The 15,132-nt window shown below is 48.4% G+C and overlaps 1 protein-coding gene across 1 annotated transcript; it reads right to left on the minus strand.

Annotated features, from left to right (window-relative positions):
- Positions 1 to 2,744: 2,744 nt before the first annotated feature.
- LOC118579301 (leptin) lies at positions 2,745 to 4,371 on the minus strand. The gene is made up of 2 exons (XM_036180469.1): positions 4,228 to 4,371; positions 2,745 to 3,104 (listed from the first exon to the last, which is right to left on the minus strand). Exons 1-2 carry the CDS (start codon positions 4,369 to 4,371, stop codon positions 2,745 to 2,747), a joined length of 504 nt encoding a protein of 167 aa, XP_036036362.1.
- Positions 4,372 to 15,132: the final 10,761 nt, after the last annotated feature.

Below are 15,132 nucleotides of genomic sequence, written 5' to 3' on the forward strand. Positions count from 1 at the left end.
AGCTGACCCGGGTGGTGGCTGGACGCCAGCCAGGCCTTGCCCTGTCACACACAAACAGCTCTCCTGAAGCCCTCCACAGAAGGAGACAGAAAACAAAGCAGGGAAGCATCATTAATTTATTTAAGTTTACCCAAAATAAAACAGAAGTTTGTTATCATATAAAAAAACAAAAAAACACCCCCCCCCCAAAAAAAAAGAACCAAGCATTTTTGCATATGGGAAGTTTCACAATCTGGGAATGAGCCATAGTGCTGGGTTTTCTGAGCAAAAGGCTCAGGATGTCGTTTCAGCTAGATGAGGTGGCCAAGGTGACATATCAGACCCCAGAGCAGTTTGACACCAGCCACCACAGCCTCTGCTCCAGACTGTGGCACTTGGGACTCTTTCAATGTCCGCTTTTGTGACCCATAAAGTCTTTGCAGCATGGCCCTTCCTATTCAGTCCTCCCTGTCACTTCCCCTTCTCTTTCTGGTCATCCATTAACCTCTTCACATACCAACTTCCAATAAGACAACATCCTCCTGGTAGGAAACACATCCCTCACCTCCTCCAAAACCTACCTCAAGTTCCTCTCTTCTAGCCAGCACCCCAAAACCTGACCCAGTTCACCTCCAGAGTGCATTAGCTGGCTGGAGGAACACCCTTCAGGGCTGAGGAACTGGTCCCTAGTCTGGGCCTGTCACCTGATTGCTGTTATAGTTTTAAGTATAGTCTAAGTAACTTTTAACAGAAAATCCAAGATCCAAACTGCTTTGGAATCCAAGGGTTTCTGAGTGATAATATGTTGCCACGAGTAGAAAATCCCACACCATGAAATCTCATTTCGTGCACATAACATTATTTAAGAACACTGTATAAAATTACCTTCAAGCTGTGTACATACGGTATTATGAAATAGAAATGAATTTCAGGCTTATACTTGGGTCCCACCCCCAAGATACCTCATTATATGTACTCAAAGATACCTAAGCCTGAAAAGACTAAAATCCAAAACTTTTTAGTCCCAAGCATTTTGGATAAGGGATCCTTAACCTGTGTGTTCTTATGTTTACGACCCCAGTTCTCCTGTGTCAACGGGTGTGCTACAATAGCAGTGGATGCTAATGTGCCCTGAAAAGTATGCAAATAGAGTGCAAGCAGGGTTACCCTGGGCACTGTCACAGCTCAGGCTGTTTCCCACCGGTTGAAGACAGCACTGTACTCTCAGCTGTGTGGTGCTGCCATGGTGAAGTATCCACCTTGGCACACCGGTGACTAGGGTTTTACCGCAGGGACACGAGTCCCCGAGTTTTGTGTTTCTTTGGTGAGCTGCTCTAGCCCACAGCACCAGTCAGGGCTGAGCACGCAGCGGTGCTCAGTCTTAAAGTCTATTGCTTTCCATCAAGTTTTCTTGCAGGAACCACAGGGTGCAGGGGTGGTGGAAAAACCCAAGCCCCTTTGTTCATCCTCTTGAACATGACCTCCAGCCTGAAGGGCAATTCTGGCAGCCTGGCCTGGGGCCCTGGCACTTCCTCAGCAGTGCTGGCCCAGGGCTCAGGACCATCAGCTGAATTGAATGATTTCTCATTCCCACTGGAACGAAACTCCCCACAGAATGGGTGGGAAACATGGTTTTGCTTTGGATGAACCAGTCAGATTGACATGCAAACACCTACCAGGGTTACTGCCAGGTTAAGAAACCCATTGTGGGGATCAACCCTGGACAACTTGGAGGGCCACACCAGGGACCCTTTTCTTGGGGATCACTGTCTCAACTGTGGTACCCTTACTCCCTGAGCTCGGCAATATGCCAATAAAATGGCCTGTAGCTTTAGCCCCCTCCAAGGGTGCCTGGTGCTCTCTAAATTGTTCTTTTCACCAAAACCACACTAGGTGGTTGCAGAAGCTGAGGAAGTCGCCTCACCCTTTTAGGAAAGCCCACCACATGTGTGTTATTCAAAGAACACATTCTGAATCCTCCTCCCTCTCCCTAACACATTCCCTACCCCCAGGTGCACAGAGATACATATTACACTTGACAAAATTCATCTTCTTTTGATAATAACCTAGACTATCCTCCAGGCAATGCCACTGCAAAAGTGTTTGCATGAAATCACTCACAATAGAAACAAAGCCAGTCACCAGAGGACAGACTTGAGAGCCACCTTGCAGTCACTCAAAACGGGTTTGCCTTAGGCTGGCCATCGATGGGACTGAAAACAGCCTCCCTACCCCTGACTGACCCCCAAGCCTGAGAAAACAAAACAAAACAAAACAAAACAAAAAACCCAATGCTTTGCTTCAAATCCACCCAAAGTAAAATGCAGAATAAATAAATAAGCACTTCCAATGTGCGCTGCTTGGGAGTTTCCAGCTGTGTGTGGCTGCAGCCTTCATGGTGCTCCCCGGAGACTCTGAGACAATCCAAAGGCTCTACCCACCCCTTCTTCACATCCCCTGGGTCACAGGAAAGCATGTACCGAGAGGCAGGTGGAACAGGGATGGCTCTTATCTATACTTGCTGAAGAACTGGGTGAGAATCACCTCTGCAGACTGGTTCTCCCAGTGCTCATGGAATCGTGTGTATACCTTTAGTCAAGCATTGTGGAGTCATGCCTTTGGAAGAGTGGCCTAGAGGAGTGAGAGAAATGGACAGAGTCCTGGATGAGGGGTGTGCACACATGGCTCTCCTTTCCCAGAGACACCTGGAAGCCAAGGTTTCTTCCCTGAACACAATCCTTGGGAGATTGGTGGTCCTTGAAACCTCAGCATTCGGGGCTAAGGTCCAACTGTTGCAGAATGTCCTGTAGAGAGCCCTGCAGCCTGCTCAGAGCCACCACCTCTGTGGAGTAGAGTGAGGCTTCCAAGACGCCATCCAGGCTCTCTAGCTTCTGCGGGTCACTGGTCTGAGGCAGGGAGCAGCTCTTGGAGGAGGCCAGCAGATGGAGAAGGTCTCGGAGGTTCTCCAGGTCGTTAGATATTTGCACCACATTTCGGGAAGGCAGGCTGGAGAGGATCTGTTGGTAGACTGCCAGAGTCTGCTCCATCTTAGACAAACTCAGGATGGGGTGGAGCCCGGGAATAAAGTCCAGACCGGTGACCCTCTGCTTGGCGGACACCGACTGCTGTACAGGAAGGAGGAAGGGGAGCAGCAGACACTCAGCAAATGGAGGGGAATCAGTCTCCAAAGCCCTCTAGCCCATCTGTGAGCCTGAGATGCCTCCTTCCTTCCTCACCTTCCTGGTCCTGGCCCTTATCTCCTGTGCTCAGCTGAGGGCTGAGCCACTGAGCTGGTCTCTCAGACTTCTGTCATTCTGAGCCACCCCTCCCTTCATCTCTGACTAATCTTCTTGGGTAATTCCTTTCTCCAAATGACATCTGTGAGGGACTAGCCATGGCTCTCTACTCCTCATACTCACTCCCTTATCAGGCCTCTCCCTCCCCGGTCTTATTCTTACGTAGCTCCCTCTCATTAGAGTCAAAGTCACGCCCCTCCCCCACTCTGGTGAATCTGGTTTCCAGGAAGAACTCTTCCCACCCAGTGATAGTCTCTCATTGCTACCCACATTTGGGTAGTTGGGTCCCCCACGTGCAGCCCTGATGACTGCTTTTGAAAGATGATGAAGATTGTTCTTCTGTGTGACTTTGAAAGGAGGGTGAGCCATAGGCAGGAAAAGCTGTAGCCCAAATGGTTAGGAGCCTAAGGTTCCTCCTGTGTAGACTGGCAAGGGGAGACACTGCTGGGCGTCTGGCCACCTGTCGATGGGACACCATAACCTTTAGGGTTTCCTGTGGTCCTGGAAACGAGGAGTCACGGAAGAGGATTCAGGGGGAAGAGAGTGAGAGAGACAGAAGCAAAGGGCTGAGGAAAAGGGGAGATGGGCTGTAGAGCAGGGAGGGACCACAGGTCTCCCTGATGTGCGCCTTATACCCTCAGCTTACATGAGGGCAGGCTTTCCTGTGGCAGAGGGAAAATGAACATAAGTGGCCTGATCACAGAATCTATAGTTTCTTAATGGGAGAATATGACAAAGTCAAATTCCTTAAAGTGGCTTAGAACTAGAACCACAGTTGAGCAGTTTAGTACTGGAACCACTCAGCTCTGGATTCCAACAGGTGGAGGGGTCCAGAGCCATAGCCAGAGAGAATGGACACCCTAGGCTTATAAATCCTCAGCCTCCAGGTCATGCCTGGCATTCCGACTCTGATTCCAGCCCAATTTTTCTTTGTCTCTCAGAGTCTCCCTACCGTGTGCGAAATGTCATTGATCCTGGTGACAATGGTCTTGATGAGGGTTTTGGTGTCATCCTGGACTTTCTGGATAGGCACAGCTTGAACATAGGACAGACAGGACCAAAGCCACAGGAAACGGCACAGGGGTCTCCAGCACATTTTCCTTCCTGGGATCTTCCTGGGCCTGCAAACAGAAGGAATGACACTTTTCAGGAGCCCAGTATAAATCCCCCTGTTGGCCCTGCTGCCAATCTGCCATCAGATGTGGATAGATAAGATTTGCTTTCCTCCCTAGCTAGCTACCATCTTCTCAAAGTCAAAGACAGCTCATTATGGAACCTGGGTTAATGAAACGCATCCCCTTGGGAAGATTTTTGACAGGTCAATAAAGCCACAATGATGTGTCCTGTCCATCATAGGGCAGTATTTGTCGGATGGGTGTGATGGTGATGGGGGCTTTATTGCATACTTCAAGGGAAAGAGAACCACCTCTTAAGGTCTAGATTGAACAGAGCTGTTTACTCACTGCCTGACTTTAGGTGTATCACACAACCACTCAAAACCCCACCTTGCTCCCTGTAATCTTCCTATCCGAGCTTTTATGAAGATGGAATTAGCTAATGCACATGGAAGAGTTGGAAGAGTTGTGAGTGCTCCTCTGGCTACTCTGTTATCAGGGACACAGTGCTGCCTGGCCCATCCTGTTACTCTGTTACCACCTTCCTTGCTGATTTATAACTTCCTTCCTCTCCCAGGGGGAACGTGAATGCAAGCAGCGTTTCCCCATCAGACACAGGGCACCAAGGACGGAGGATACTTCCTACCCTCCAGCACCGCAGTGTAACGGGAGGGACAGACAAGCAAGTAGGCTGTTTCAATGCAGGAAGATGGAGCTTCACAGAAGACAAGTGTGAGACAACGAAGGAGCCTAGAGGAGGCTGCCATGGCTGGTGCTGAAGGCCGAGAAGGGGCTGGGAGAGCAGAACTCGGTCACCACATGTGGCCAAGACATCAGAAGTGCAAAGGTGTGGGGGCAGGAGCGAACACGGCACGTTCACTTAGAATGCTGGAAATTTCAGTCATGGAACCCTGAGTTTTTAAATTAACACTATGCGGATGCTTGATTAAGAAAACACAAGTTTGATGAGATGCATGAGGCAAAAAGGTAATAAAGTTAAATGTATGCAAGTCTGTAGCCAGTGATCCATGCTAAGGGTGTATATATGAGCTTGAATAATAAAGATATTCATAAGTATTAGGATGAAGAGTGTGGAGACGTAGAAAAACTGACTTTTCCTCTTTGCGTTCTTCCTCATCTGGGTCTTGGTGGAACAGGTGATGCATTGCCATCCATTGGTGGTAATATTAGTATAACTCACCTTGTGGCAGGACAGCAAAAATGAGCACACTGCTTATCTATTATTTATAGTGCTTGCTTAAAGGTACGCTCTTTTTAATCTGAGTTTTACAGAAGAGAAAACAAATGAGCCTCAGAAAGATGAGCCAACTTTTCCAAAGTCAAAAAGATAAACAGAAGGCTGGGATGTGTGAAGGACAGCTTGAAATACAGCAGTCCCAACCCCCATCCACAACTTTCCAAGGCTTTAGTTATCCTTGATCATCTGTGATCCAAAAATATTAAATGGAAAATTCCAGAAATGAATAATTCATCAATTCTCAATTGTGCCATGCTGAGTAGTATTGTGAAGTCTTGTACGGTCTCATCCTGCCCCTCTTGGGATGTGAATCATCCCTGGTCCAGGGTATCCACCCTGTATACATTACTCACCTGTGAGCCACTTAGTAGCGGCTTGGCTATCAGATCAATTGTCATGGAATCACTGTGTGTTCCTGTTAACCTTTATTTAATTCGATGATGGCCCTAAAGCAAGAACTGTGTTTAAAGGAGGCACACACATTCAAGGAGGGAGGAATCTGAGTTCTATGGGTCTGGGCTCCAAGGCACAGGAAGAATAAACGGATATAATGGCTTGGTCCCCTCACAAGCTTCAGCTGTCCACTGGAAGTCATGGAATGAATTCTCCACAGATCAGCAGGGTTGCTAGCTGATATCCCCCTTCAGTTCCCTAAAATGCCAATGTTGTAGTTCAGCCCCAGGCTTTAACTGCAGGCCCTGCTTCTGTTGTTTGTTTCTATGTGTCTCTGGGCAGGAGAGATAACTTCCCAAAGTATCTGGTGCTACCTGTAAAATGGAGCCACCAACGGGTATAATGAGATGAATATTTGATATCCCTGCCTATCTTGGCTTGTGTCTGGCTCAGGGTTGAGGAAGTAAATGCCAGCCACTTAAAAATTATTGTAATTACTGGGCAGAGCTTGAAATGCTCTGGGCAACAGCACCTGCCACTGACCGAGTCACACACTTGGCCCGCTGCCTCCCAAGAGCATCCCAGCGGGGTACCTGGTGCTTATGGGTTCCCCCTGCAGCACAAGAGTGTGTGACATTCGTCTCTAAGATTTATGTGTTGACGACGCCCCCCCTTCCTTACAAAATTTACTACCAAATTAACAATGGTCATATCATAGCTATTTTCACAGAATGGCCACCCCAAACTATCGGAGGGACAAACAGGTTTACAAGCCCTCTCTTGGCATGGATCATATGCCCTGGTGGATTCTGGCAATAAATCACAGTGCTTTGAAAACATGGAATTGAGATGCTGTTGCTGAGTAAGTATGCCTAAGATGAGAGGTCAGGCTTCTAGGACACGCATGGGAGCGTTGCAGAGAGAAGTGGTCACAGGTGACCAAAGCCATGGTGAGAACCTATTGCCCCGACAGCACATAACATGGCCATGTTTGTGGAGACTGCTAGTTGCTTCCAGTGTCTTATTTTTCTTTCTTTCCCAGTTGAAGACACTCCTGAGTCCTAAGGGAAGTATGCAGCCATGAAAAACAACTGCTATACTTGCCAGCTTCTACCGTTAGGTGCAGCCATGCAGCCAAATGTGACCAATTAAATAGAAGCAGAAATGCCATGTGGCAGCTCTTGGCATTGTTTATGGTGGCCCATGCAAACCTGTGACGTTAGCATTTGTGAGGCTGAGGCAGGAGAGTTTATTGTAAACCCCTGGCCAGCCTGGGCTCAGAGTAAGACCTGGTCTCAGAAAAACAAAAACCCAAAATAAGTAAATAATGCTGAGAAAACTAAAGAGCAAAAATGCCCCTCTGTTGTAAGAACGCAATCATTAATTGCGACGAAAGGGGCAATTTAAACAGATCCAATGCCTCAATTAACTCTAAGGACAGTGGGACACTGTCTGGTGATCAGTTAGAATTGGGGGTTGGTTGGAGCTCAGGGGAAAGGGGCCGTGGATGTCGTTCTAGGGAGCTGAGGCCACAAAGGCTTTTCTTTCTAGAAGTTTCTTAAGTGGGTTAAATACTTAAGAGTTGTTATAGTCTAAGATCTGGCAGAGAAATTGCTGAGATGCTGATGCAGTACACTGTGTCCCTCACTTCTGGGGACTGTTGCGCAGAGCCTGGAAAGAAGAGGGACCGTGTAGAAGGACAGGATGGACACTGCTGGGCTACCTTCCCGCCTACGTCTGTTTCACATGCAGGGTATCTCACTTGACAGCTCTTCTGTGCGCTGCCTGCCTTCCCCTGCCATCTAGGCCATGCCTTCTCCATTGTGACTCCCCAGTGGGGCACACGGGAAGGGGAAAAGAACAGAGAGGGGAGACTCAGAGGCAGCTCCAGGCAGTGACACACATCTTCAGCAAACAGGCTCCAGACTGGTCCAAGAGGCTTGTGGGCTGCATCATTGGCCCATCAATTTCCTCTTTCTGATCTCACCTGGGTCCTGGATAGTCTCCCCCTCCCCAGTTGGGTGATTCTTCAATGACACCCCTACAGGGCAGTTCTATGCTCCCACCTTCCACCTCGCCCTTCCCTGCAAACAAGATCGTCTTAATTACTCCAAGATAATGGTAGCCTTGGATATGAACGTCCTCTCCTTCCTTCGGTCCAGGGGACAGGGCTAACCCTTCAGGACAAGATGTGTGGGGATGGACACAACTTCTAGCTGCTTCTTCAGATCCAGACTGGAAGCTGCAGAAGCCCAGGTCAGTTATGCAGCAATGGGGGAAATGGCAAATGGGGAGCACTGGGTGACCGGGCATCTGCTGGCCAAGGCTGCCATCCTTGGCCTCAGTCTAGCTTCCCCCATACTAGAGGTTAGCGAGAGACCCAGAACACACTCCCTTCTTTTCCCTTTTCTGAAGCCACCAGATTTTTATAGAACTTTTTTTTCTGATAATCTTTGGTATGGTACTATGTATTAAATTCAGGTAATGTTTGGCTAAGGAGCGTATGAAAATATCTTGGAAATGCAAATCGAAACCACAGTGAGATATCATCTCACCTCAGAATGGCTTTTGTCAAGGACAAATGACCGCCCATGCTGGGTGTGGAGAAAGGGAATGCGTATACATTGCTAGTGAATACAGCCCCTATGGGAAACAGGGTGGAGGTGCCTCTGAAAACTAAAAATAGAACTACCTTATGATCCAGCCATCCTATTCCTAGGCATATACCCAGAGAGAAGAAGCCAAAGAGATATTTCACTTCCATGTTTATAGCCAAGATAGGGAATCAATCTAAGTGCCCATTGAGGTATGAATGAATAAATAAAATGTGGTACATATCCACAATGAAATAGTATTCACCATAAAATAAGTGAAATACTGTCATCACGGCAATATGAATGGAATGGAGGACATTATGCTGATCTCAAAGCAGAGAGCAAAGAACAATTCTCAGAGCCTCAGAGGAGTGTGGGGGAGGAGGAGAGGATGGCTACTGTAGCCGAGTACAGGGAATGTTAGATAGGAAGTATGACTTCTTTAAAAAATGTTTTTATTGGGGCTGGAGAGGTGGCTCAGTGGTTAAGAGAGCATACTGCTTGCTACCCCAGAGGATCAGAGTTCAGCTCCCAGCACCCATGTCAGGGTGCTCATAGCTTCCTGTAACTGTAGATCCAGGAAGATTTCAGTTCATTCTTCAAATGTTGGCCACAGTATGCAATTTGAAAATCACTCATCTAGCAGGAGCAATTTTATCTTCTCTGCAACCAAAGGCCTTGCTTGAGAAATCATGCTGACATTCTTAGCTGGTAGGCACAGTGTGGGTGAGGGGCTTATGTTCTTTTCATTCCCATCAGGGAAAGCAAATAGATTTCAACTCCTGTGTCAACTCTGATCAGTTTTCAGTGGCTCCCCGGGCACTGTCAGAAGGGGAACTGGAGCTCCTGGCACAATGAAAGAGGGTGCCACAATCCATTAGTGACACCCGCACTTGGCTCAGTGGCTACAGAGCCGGTGTTTATTCAATTTTTGTTGAATGGATAAGTAAACTATTCTCCCTCCTTGATCTCCATTGGCTGACCAGGTTAACCTGTGGTCAGGGTGGCTTCCACCTGAAAAAGGCATCTTTCTTTGTTTTGAGGCAGTCTCTCAAAGCCCACACTGGCCTTGAACTCTTGGTCTGCCTGCCTCTGCCTTCCTAGTGCTGAGATTATAGGCACAAGCTGCCATCTTAGACTTTATTTCTGCCCCCACCCCGAAATGTCTATGAAGCTGTCTTAACATGCTTCAGTGTCCAGCTTTCTCTTTCTCCATCATTTTGAATCACCTCTGCGCCCCTCTGTGTTCCCAGCCTCTACATAATTCTGACTTCTCTCAGCTCCCGGAGCTCTGTTCTGTGTGGACTGTCATTCCAAGTGACTCCAGACCCATCCATGAGTCTGTCCCATCCCAGCACTGTGGGTCTTTGTCAGGGGACCCATGCTGAACTCCCCCTGTCAGCTTTATGGATCCCCTGCAGAGCTCTGGTACTCCTGAGTGCAAACACCATGTACGCACAGATGGGGACTGAGTCTATGGTTTAGGTGAAATGTCAGCAGAGACACGATTGTAGATTCAGAGAGCTCACAGACAGCAGGAAAGATGCAAGCGTGTAGTTTGCTGTAGAGCAGGGCCTATCTGTTGTCACATGGGGAACAAGTGCAAAGGAGACTTGTGTATCTGAGCGCCAGGCATCCTGTTTTTCCATAGAACTTAACCTCTGCACTTCTGGGATGTAGACAGAGAAGAATTTCAAGGCTGTGTCCATGGGCTAGAACGCTCATGCATACTCCAGAAGAACTCCATGTCTCTGGAGACCCTGCTCTAGCTCCCTGTCTCCCACGTGCTCTAGGGGAATGACTGGGGCTCTGAAAAGAGTCTTCTAGGTGACCATCTCTACACCCCATGGGTCACGCAGACACGAGCGGCATCTGCCTGGGGCTGATGGACAAGAATTCATTGCAGCTTCCCTGGCTCTGTCTGTGGCTCTTTGATTTTTTTTTTTTTCCTGGAACAGAGAGAGGAAAGTATTTTCCCCAGATACCTAGAAGAGTTTGTTATTTTGGGTATAAGATGTACCAAATATGAGAAAGATGCTCATTTAGACGATGTGGACATGTTCCCCTCAGCCCAGTATCCTTGGGTGCTTAAGAAAGGAAAGAACTGAAAAGAATCTTTTTTTTGGTGGGGGGGAGTGTGCTTCTCTTCATGCCTCAATGAGATACATGATCCCCGTGGTCTTTTCACCCCTAGAGGAGTGAGCTGGCTGTTAGACATTCCACCTTTGAAATTTGGTTCCATGCATCATACAGATCAGAGGAAGGGTTGGAAAAGCTCTCCCAGTCCTATCAAGAACTCTACAAAAAAAATATGACTCTCATTCCCACCTTGCAAAGGGCACCCAGAGAGCCTGTGCTCCCGGATGGTGCCACCAAGTCCCTGCCCTCTGTCTACCTCTCCTGACTACCCTGCTTCCAACCGAAATGACTCAACTACTTTGTCCTCTCTCACGCAGCTCTTTACACAGGCAGCAAGGTATCTGACCATACTGAAGGCACCACTTTCCCAGTAAGACGGAGAGGATGTATGGGCACCACACCCACAATCCAGTCTAAAGGAACCCCAGAGAGAAAGACAGCTGAAGGACGGGCATGCTGGAGCTTCAGGCTGGCAATGTGCATTTGGCCATCTTGGGTAGAAATGCCTAACAGTAAAAACCATGCTGGCTACAGGCCTTTCCCATGATCTGGGGTTCTGTTCCCCAGAGGCAGTCCACGAAAACGATAATTTGCATGGCTTTGAGGGTAGACAAAATGAGTTCTGGTGCAATTTTTTTTTTTTTTTTTTTTTTTTTGCGGGGGTGGAGGTAGGCGGAATGGGTTCTTCCTGACAGTGTTTCTACCCACCTCTACTCCACAGTAATTTTAGTACTGGGTTGGCCTCCTCCCCAGTCAAGACCTCACTGGAAAATAAATTTTTTCGGCAAAACAAGGCTGTATCTAGCCCCCGGGAACCTGGAAAGGCTGCATCCCTGCCCGTCCAGCCTCGTGCTTTCCATCTGACAGGTGTGGGGTCTGTTCATCTCAGTTCCCCAATCATCTCAGGTCTGCAGACCAAACACACTCCTGGAGTCCTGGCTGGCTCTGTAAGAACAGGTTGGTGCCCTGTGGGCACAGGCCGCCTAACCCGGAATTCAACACGCTTCAGCTCCCCGCCGGCTTCCCTCTGTCTAGAACCTCACTGCAAAGTTTAGCTCCAAGCCGTTCACACTACTCCCTCCTGCCTCAGTTTCTCTGGTTTCCAGAGTTAGGTGGGGTGCTACAGTGCGCCAAGACGGACTGACGGAGAAGGTGAAAGCATGCCCAGGGCCTTACCTTGCAGCTGCGGGTGCGGGGATTCCTCCGGGGCTCCATGCCTGCCTGCCCCTCTTATAGCTGCCTCAGTGCCACTTGCGCAACTACGGGACCAGCCCCGGTCCCCGCGAGCGCCAACTCCCGCCCCGCCCCCGCGGGGCAGCGACGGTGGTGGCAGCGGCCTAGTGCTCCATGCACGAGCCCGGGCTGTGGGCGCCTCGAGGGAGGACTTGAGCCGCGCCCTCGAGTGCAAGTTTGAGGGCGCTTGGCAGGAGCCAGCAATCCTCGAGGTCGCGCCAGCGGCTCCTGCGCAGCCCGTGAGATGGCGCTTCCAGGGGTGCGGGGAGCAGCCCGGAGGGTGGCTACAGGAGGCCGGCTTGGGGACAGAGAGGCCAGGGAGCAAGGCCGGCTGCCTCTTCCGACGACTCTACATACCCAACCTGGCTGCTCAGAGGGGGAGCTAGGTCCCACTCAGGACGGTTGTCTTCCTTTGGCACCGGAAAGACACCCGATCCCTGGGTGTGAGATGTCTGCCTTTACAACGACTCAGAACGCACCTGCTTCGAAGGTTCCAAGCACTTTAGCATTTAGGAACGCTCTGGACCAGTTACCTGGGGCGGGTGACAGGAGCCTATCCCAGATCAAACATTGTTTTCTTCATTAGGGCAGGAGTATCCCTGGGTTCTCAAGGGGAGGAAACACGTACGGGAGTGTTCAGCCTGGCGTCTTATAACCCCCACTGATAAGGATTAGAGGTGGCCAGGGACCCAGGTGTGAACAATTGGATCAGGCCCATTGAGGTCACCTCAATTGAGAACAGCTTTGAAAACAAAACAATGCCCTCAGAAACAACCAGAGGGTCATGTTGAGTAGGAGACACAGACTACCCCAAATCTTGCCTTCCCTGGTTTGGTATCACCCATGAAATAGGAATATTTTTTACATAATTAAATGGCTGGGAAACAAACAAGAACAATAGAAATTTAATGCCAGGCAGTGGTGGAGCACGCCTTTAATCCTAGCACTCAGGAGGCAGAGCCAGGGGATCTCTGTGAGTTTGAGGCCAGCCTGATCTACAGAGCTAGATCCAGGACAGGCACCAAAACTACAAAAAAAAAAAAAAAAAGTTAAATTTTGGTGTCTACAAATAAAGTTCTGAATTTTGTTCCTTGTTTTTTTTCTCTTGTGTTAGTCCATACAGGGTAGCCTTCATTCCCCTCTTGGCCTACAAAACAGGAATTGTTTGCTAACCTGAGAACTACAAAATACACACACACACACACACACACACACACACACACACACACACGCCTGCGCTGGATCCTCCTGGCCCCCAGTCCTGCCTGCCTCTCTATGGGGATGTGTGGCTGCTGGTCCATCTCCCTGTTCTGCACAGACCCTGCTCTTCCTCATTGTGGAGGTTTCCTTGATTGTGGACAGAGAACAGGAGCCTCTGCCATTTACTCTTGAAGTCCTGGTACCTTCACAATGCCAACAACATGTAGGTACCCAGGAATGATTTACTGAGGTGAATCTCAGGTCACCATGGACCCCATAGCTGTCAGGTTAATACACTTCTGTATAAACATTCTTCTAGGTTTGAGGCACTGGGAGGGTATATATATTTTAAACTTGGGAAAATATATTTGTGGTGATGATGTAAGAGGAACCAGGAAAAACATTCAAGATGGGTCCTGGGAGCAACCGTCATATTGCATTTGAGACTTCCTAGAGGAAGCAAGCTCCCCAAAGGCAACCCATTCTGTGAGGTGATAGGTTACTTTGTTCATCGTCGTATACAAGGTAAGAGTTTAGTGCCTACCTAGTACAAAGCTAGGATATCTTTTATTTATCTTTGACAATTTCATATATGTAAACAATGCATATTGTTCAGATGCATTCCAACTCCCCTGGATCTCCAAGACACTCCCAACGTCTCATGCCGTCTCCTCCTCTCATGCCCAAGGGCTGCATGTTGGAATGGTGACTGAGCTCATTGGCTTGATCTTGCATAGGTTTGTCCAGGCAACCATGGCGGCAGTAAGTTCACGAGGGCAATGGCCACATCATGTCCAGAAGATGGTATTTCATGCTGTTCCAACTCTTACATTCTCCCCACCTGCCTCTTCTGTAATGTTCCCTGGGTCTGAGGAGGGGAACGTGATATAGCTCTCCCCCTGGGGGCTCAGCACGACAGTCTCAGCACTTGAACCAGTTAGGAGTCTCTGAATTAACTGCTGACTGCTTCAGAGAGGCTCCCCTGGCTAAGGTGGAGGGAAGCATTAATCTATGGGCATAAACATGAGTATTCGGAAGGCAGTTGACAACGTGTCTCTAGCTGTGGGCTTTTGACCAGATCAGTAGTACCAGGCATCAAGTCCATTCTGTGACATAGACCTTAAATCCAACCCCAGAGCGATTAGTTACCCTGTAACCTTTGGGCCACTTTTACACCAGTGGTCACACCTTACCTGGCAAGGTAGAGTTGTAGCGTGCGGGGCTCACCAGAGGGGATACCATTGATGGCTTTTCTTTCTTAGCAATCTGCACAGTATCTTCAGCACAGCTGTTCTCAACCTGTGGGTCAAATGACCCTTTCACAGGGGTCGCCTAAGATAATCGTAAAACAGATATTTACATTACAATTCGTAACAGTAGCAAAATCACAGTTATAAGTAGCAGTGAAAATAATTTTCCGGTTGGGGGTCACGACAACATGAGGAACTGTATTAAAGGGTCCCAGCACGAGAAAGGTTGAGACCCACTGCTCTAGCACTATGTAAACTGGCCAGCAAGGAGCAAGTTTTCAGGTTAGTTCCAGCTTGATTTTTTCATGCCCTACAACCTAAATATGTTGTGTTTTCAGCAGTGGGGCCTTACTATCAAGTTCTGATGGGCAGCCAAGAGCAATGCTGCTTTGGAGTCCTCTGGAGCCCCCCTGACCAGTAAGTTGCAGGGAGTTATCCCAAGCCTGGTACTGTAATTTTCATTTCATAATCTATGTCTGTTGGGTTTAACACATGTTTTTAAATGAAAATTACTAAACTAGTGAGAAATAAGAAATAATTCAATGAATTATATTTATTACCTAAATGTAGTAATTACTATTTTCCATATTTTAGCTTCAGTTTTTAAAAATTATTTTAAAGCAAGTCGCAGACACCATGACTCTAACTCAGACATCAAATTTCCTCCAAATGTCT

Source organism: Onychomys torridus, chromosome 3, assembly GCF_903995425.1.
Source record: "Onychomys torridus chromosome 3, mOncTor1.1, whole genome shotgun sequence".
Lineage (NCBI taxonomy): Eukaryota > Metazoa > Chordata > Mammalia > Rodentia > Cricetidae > Onychomys > Onychomys torridus.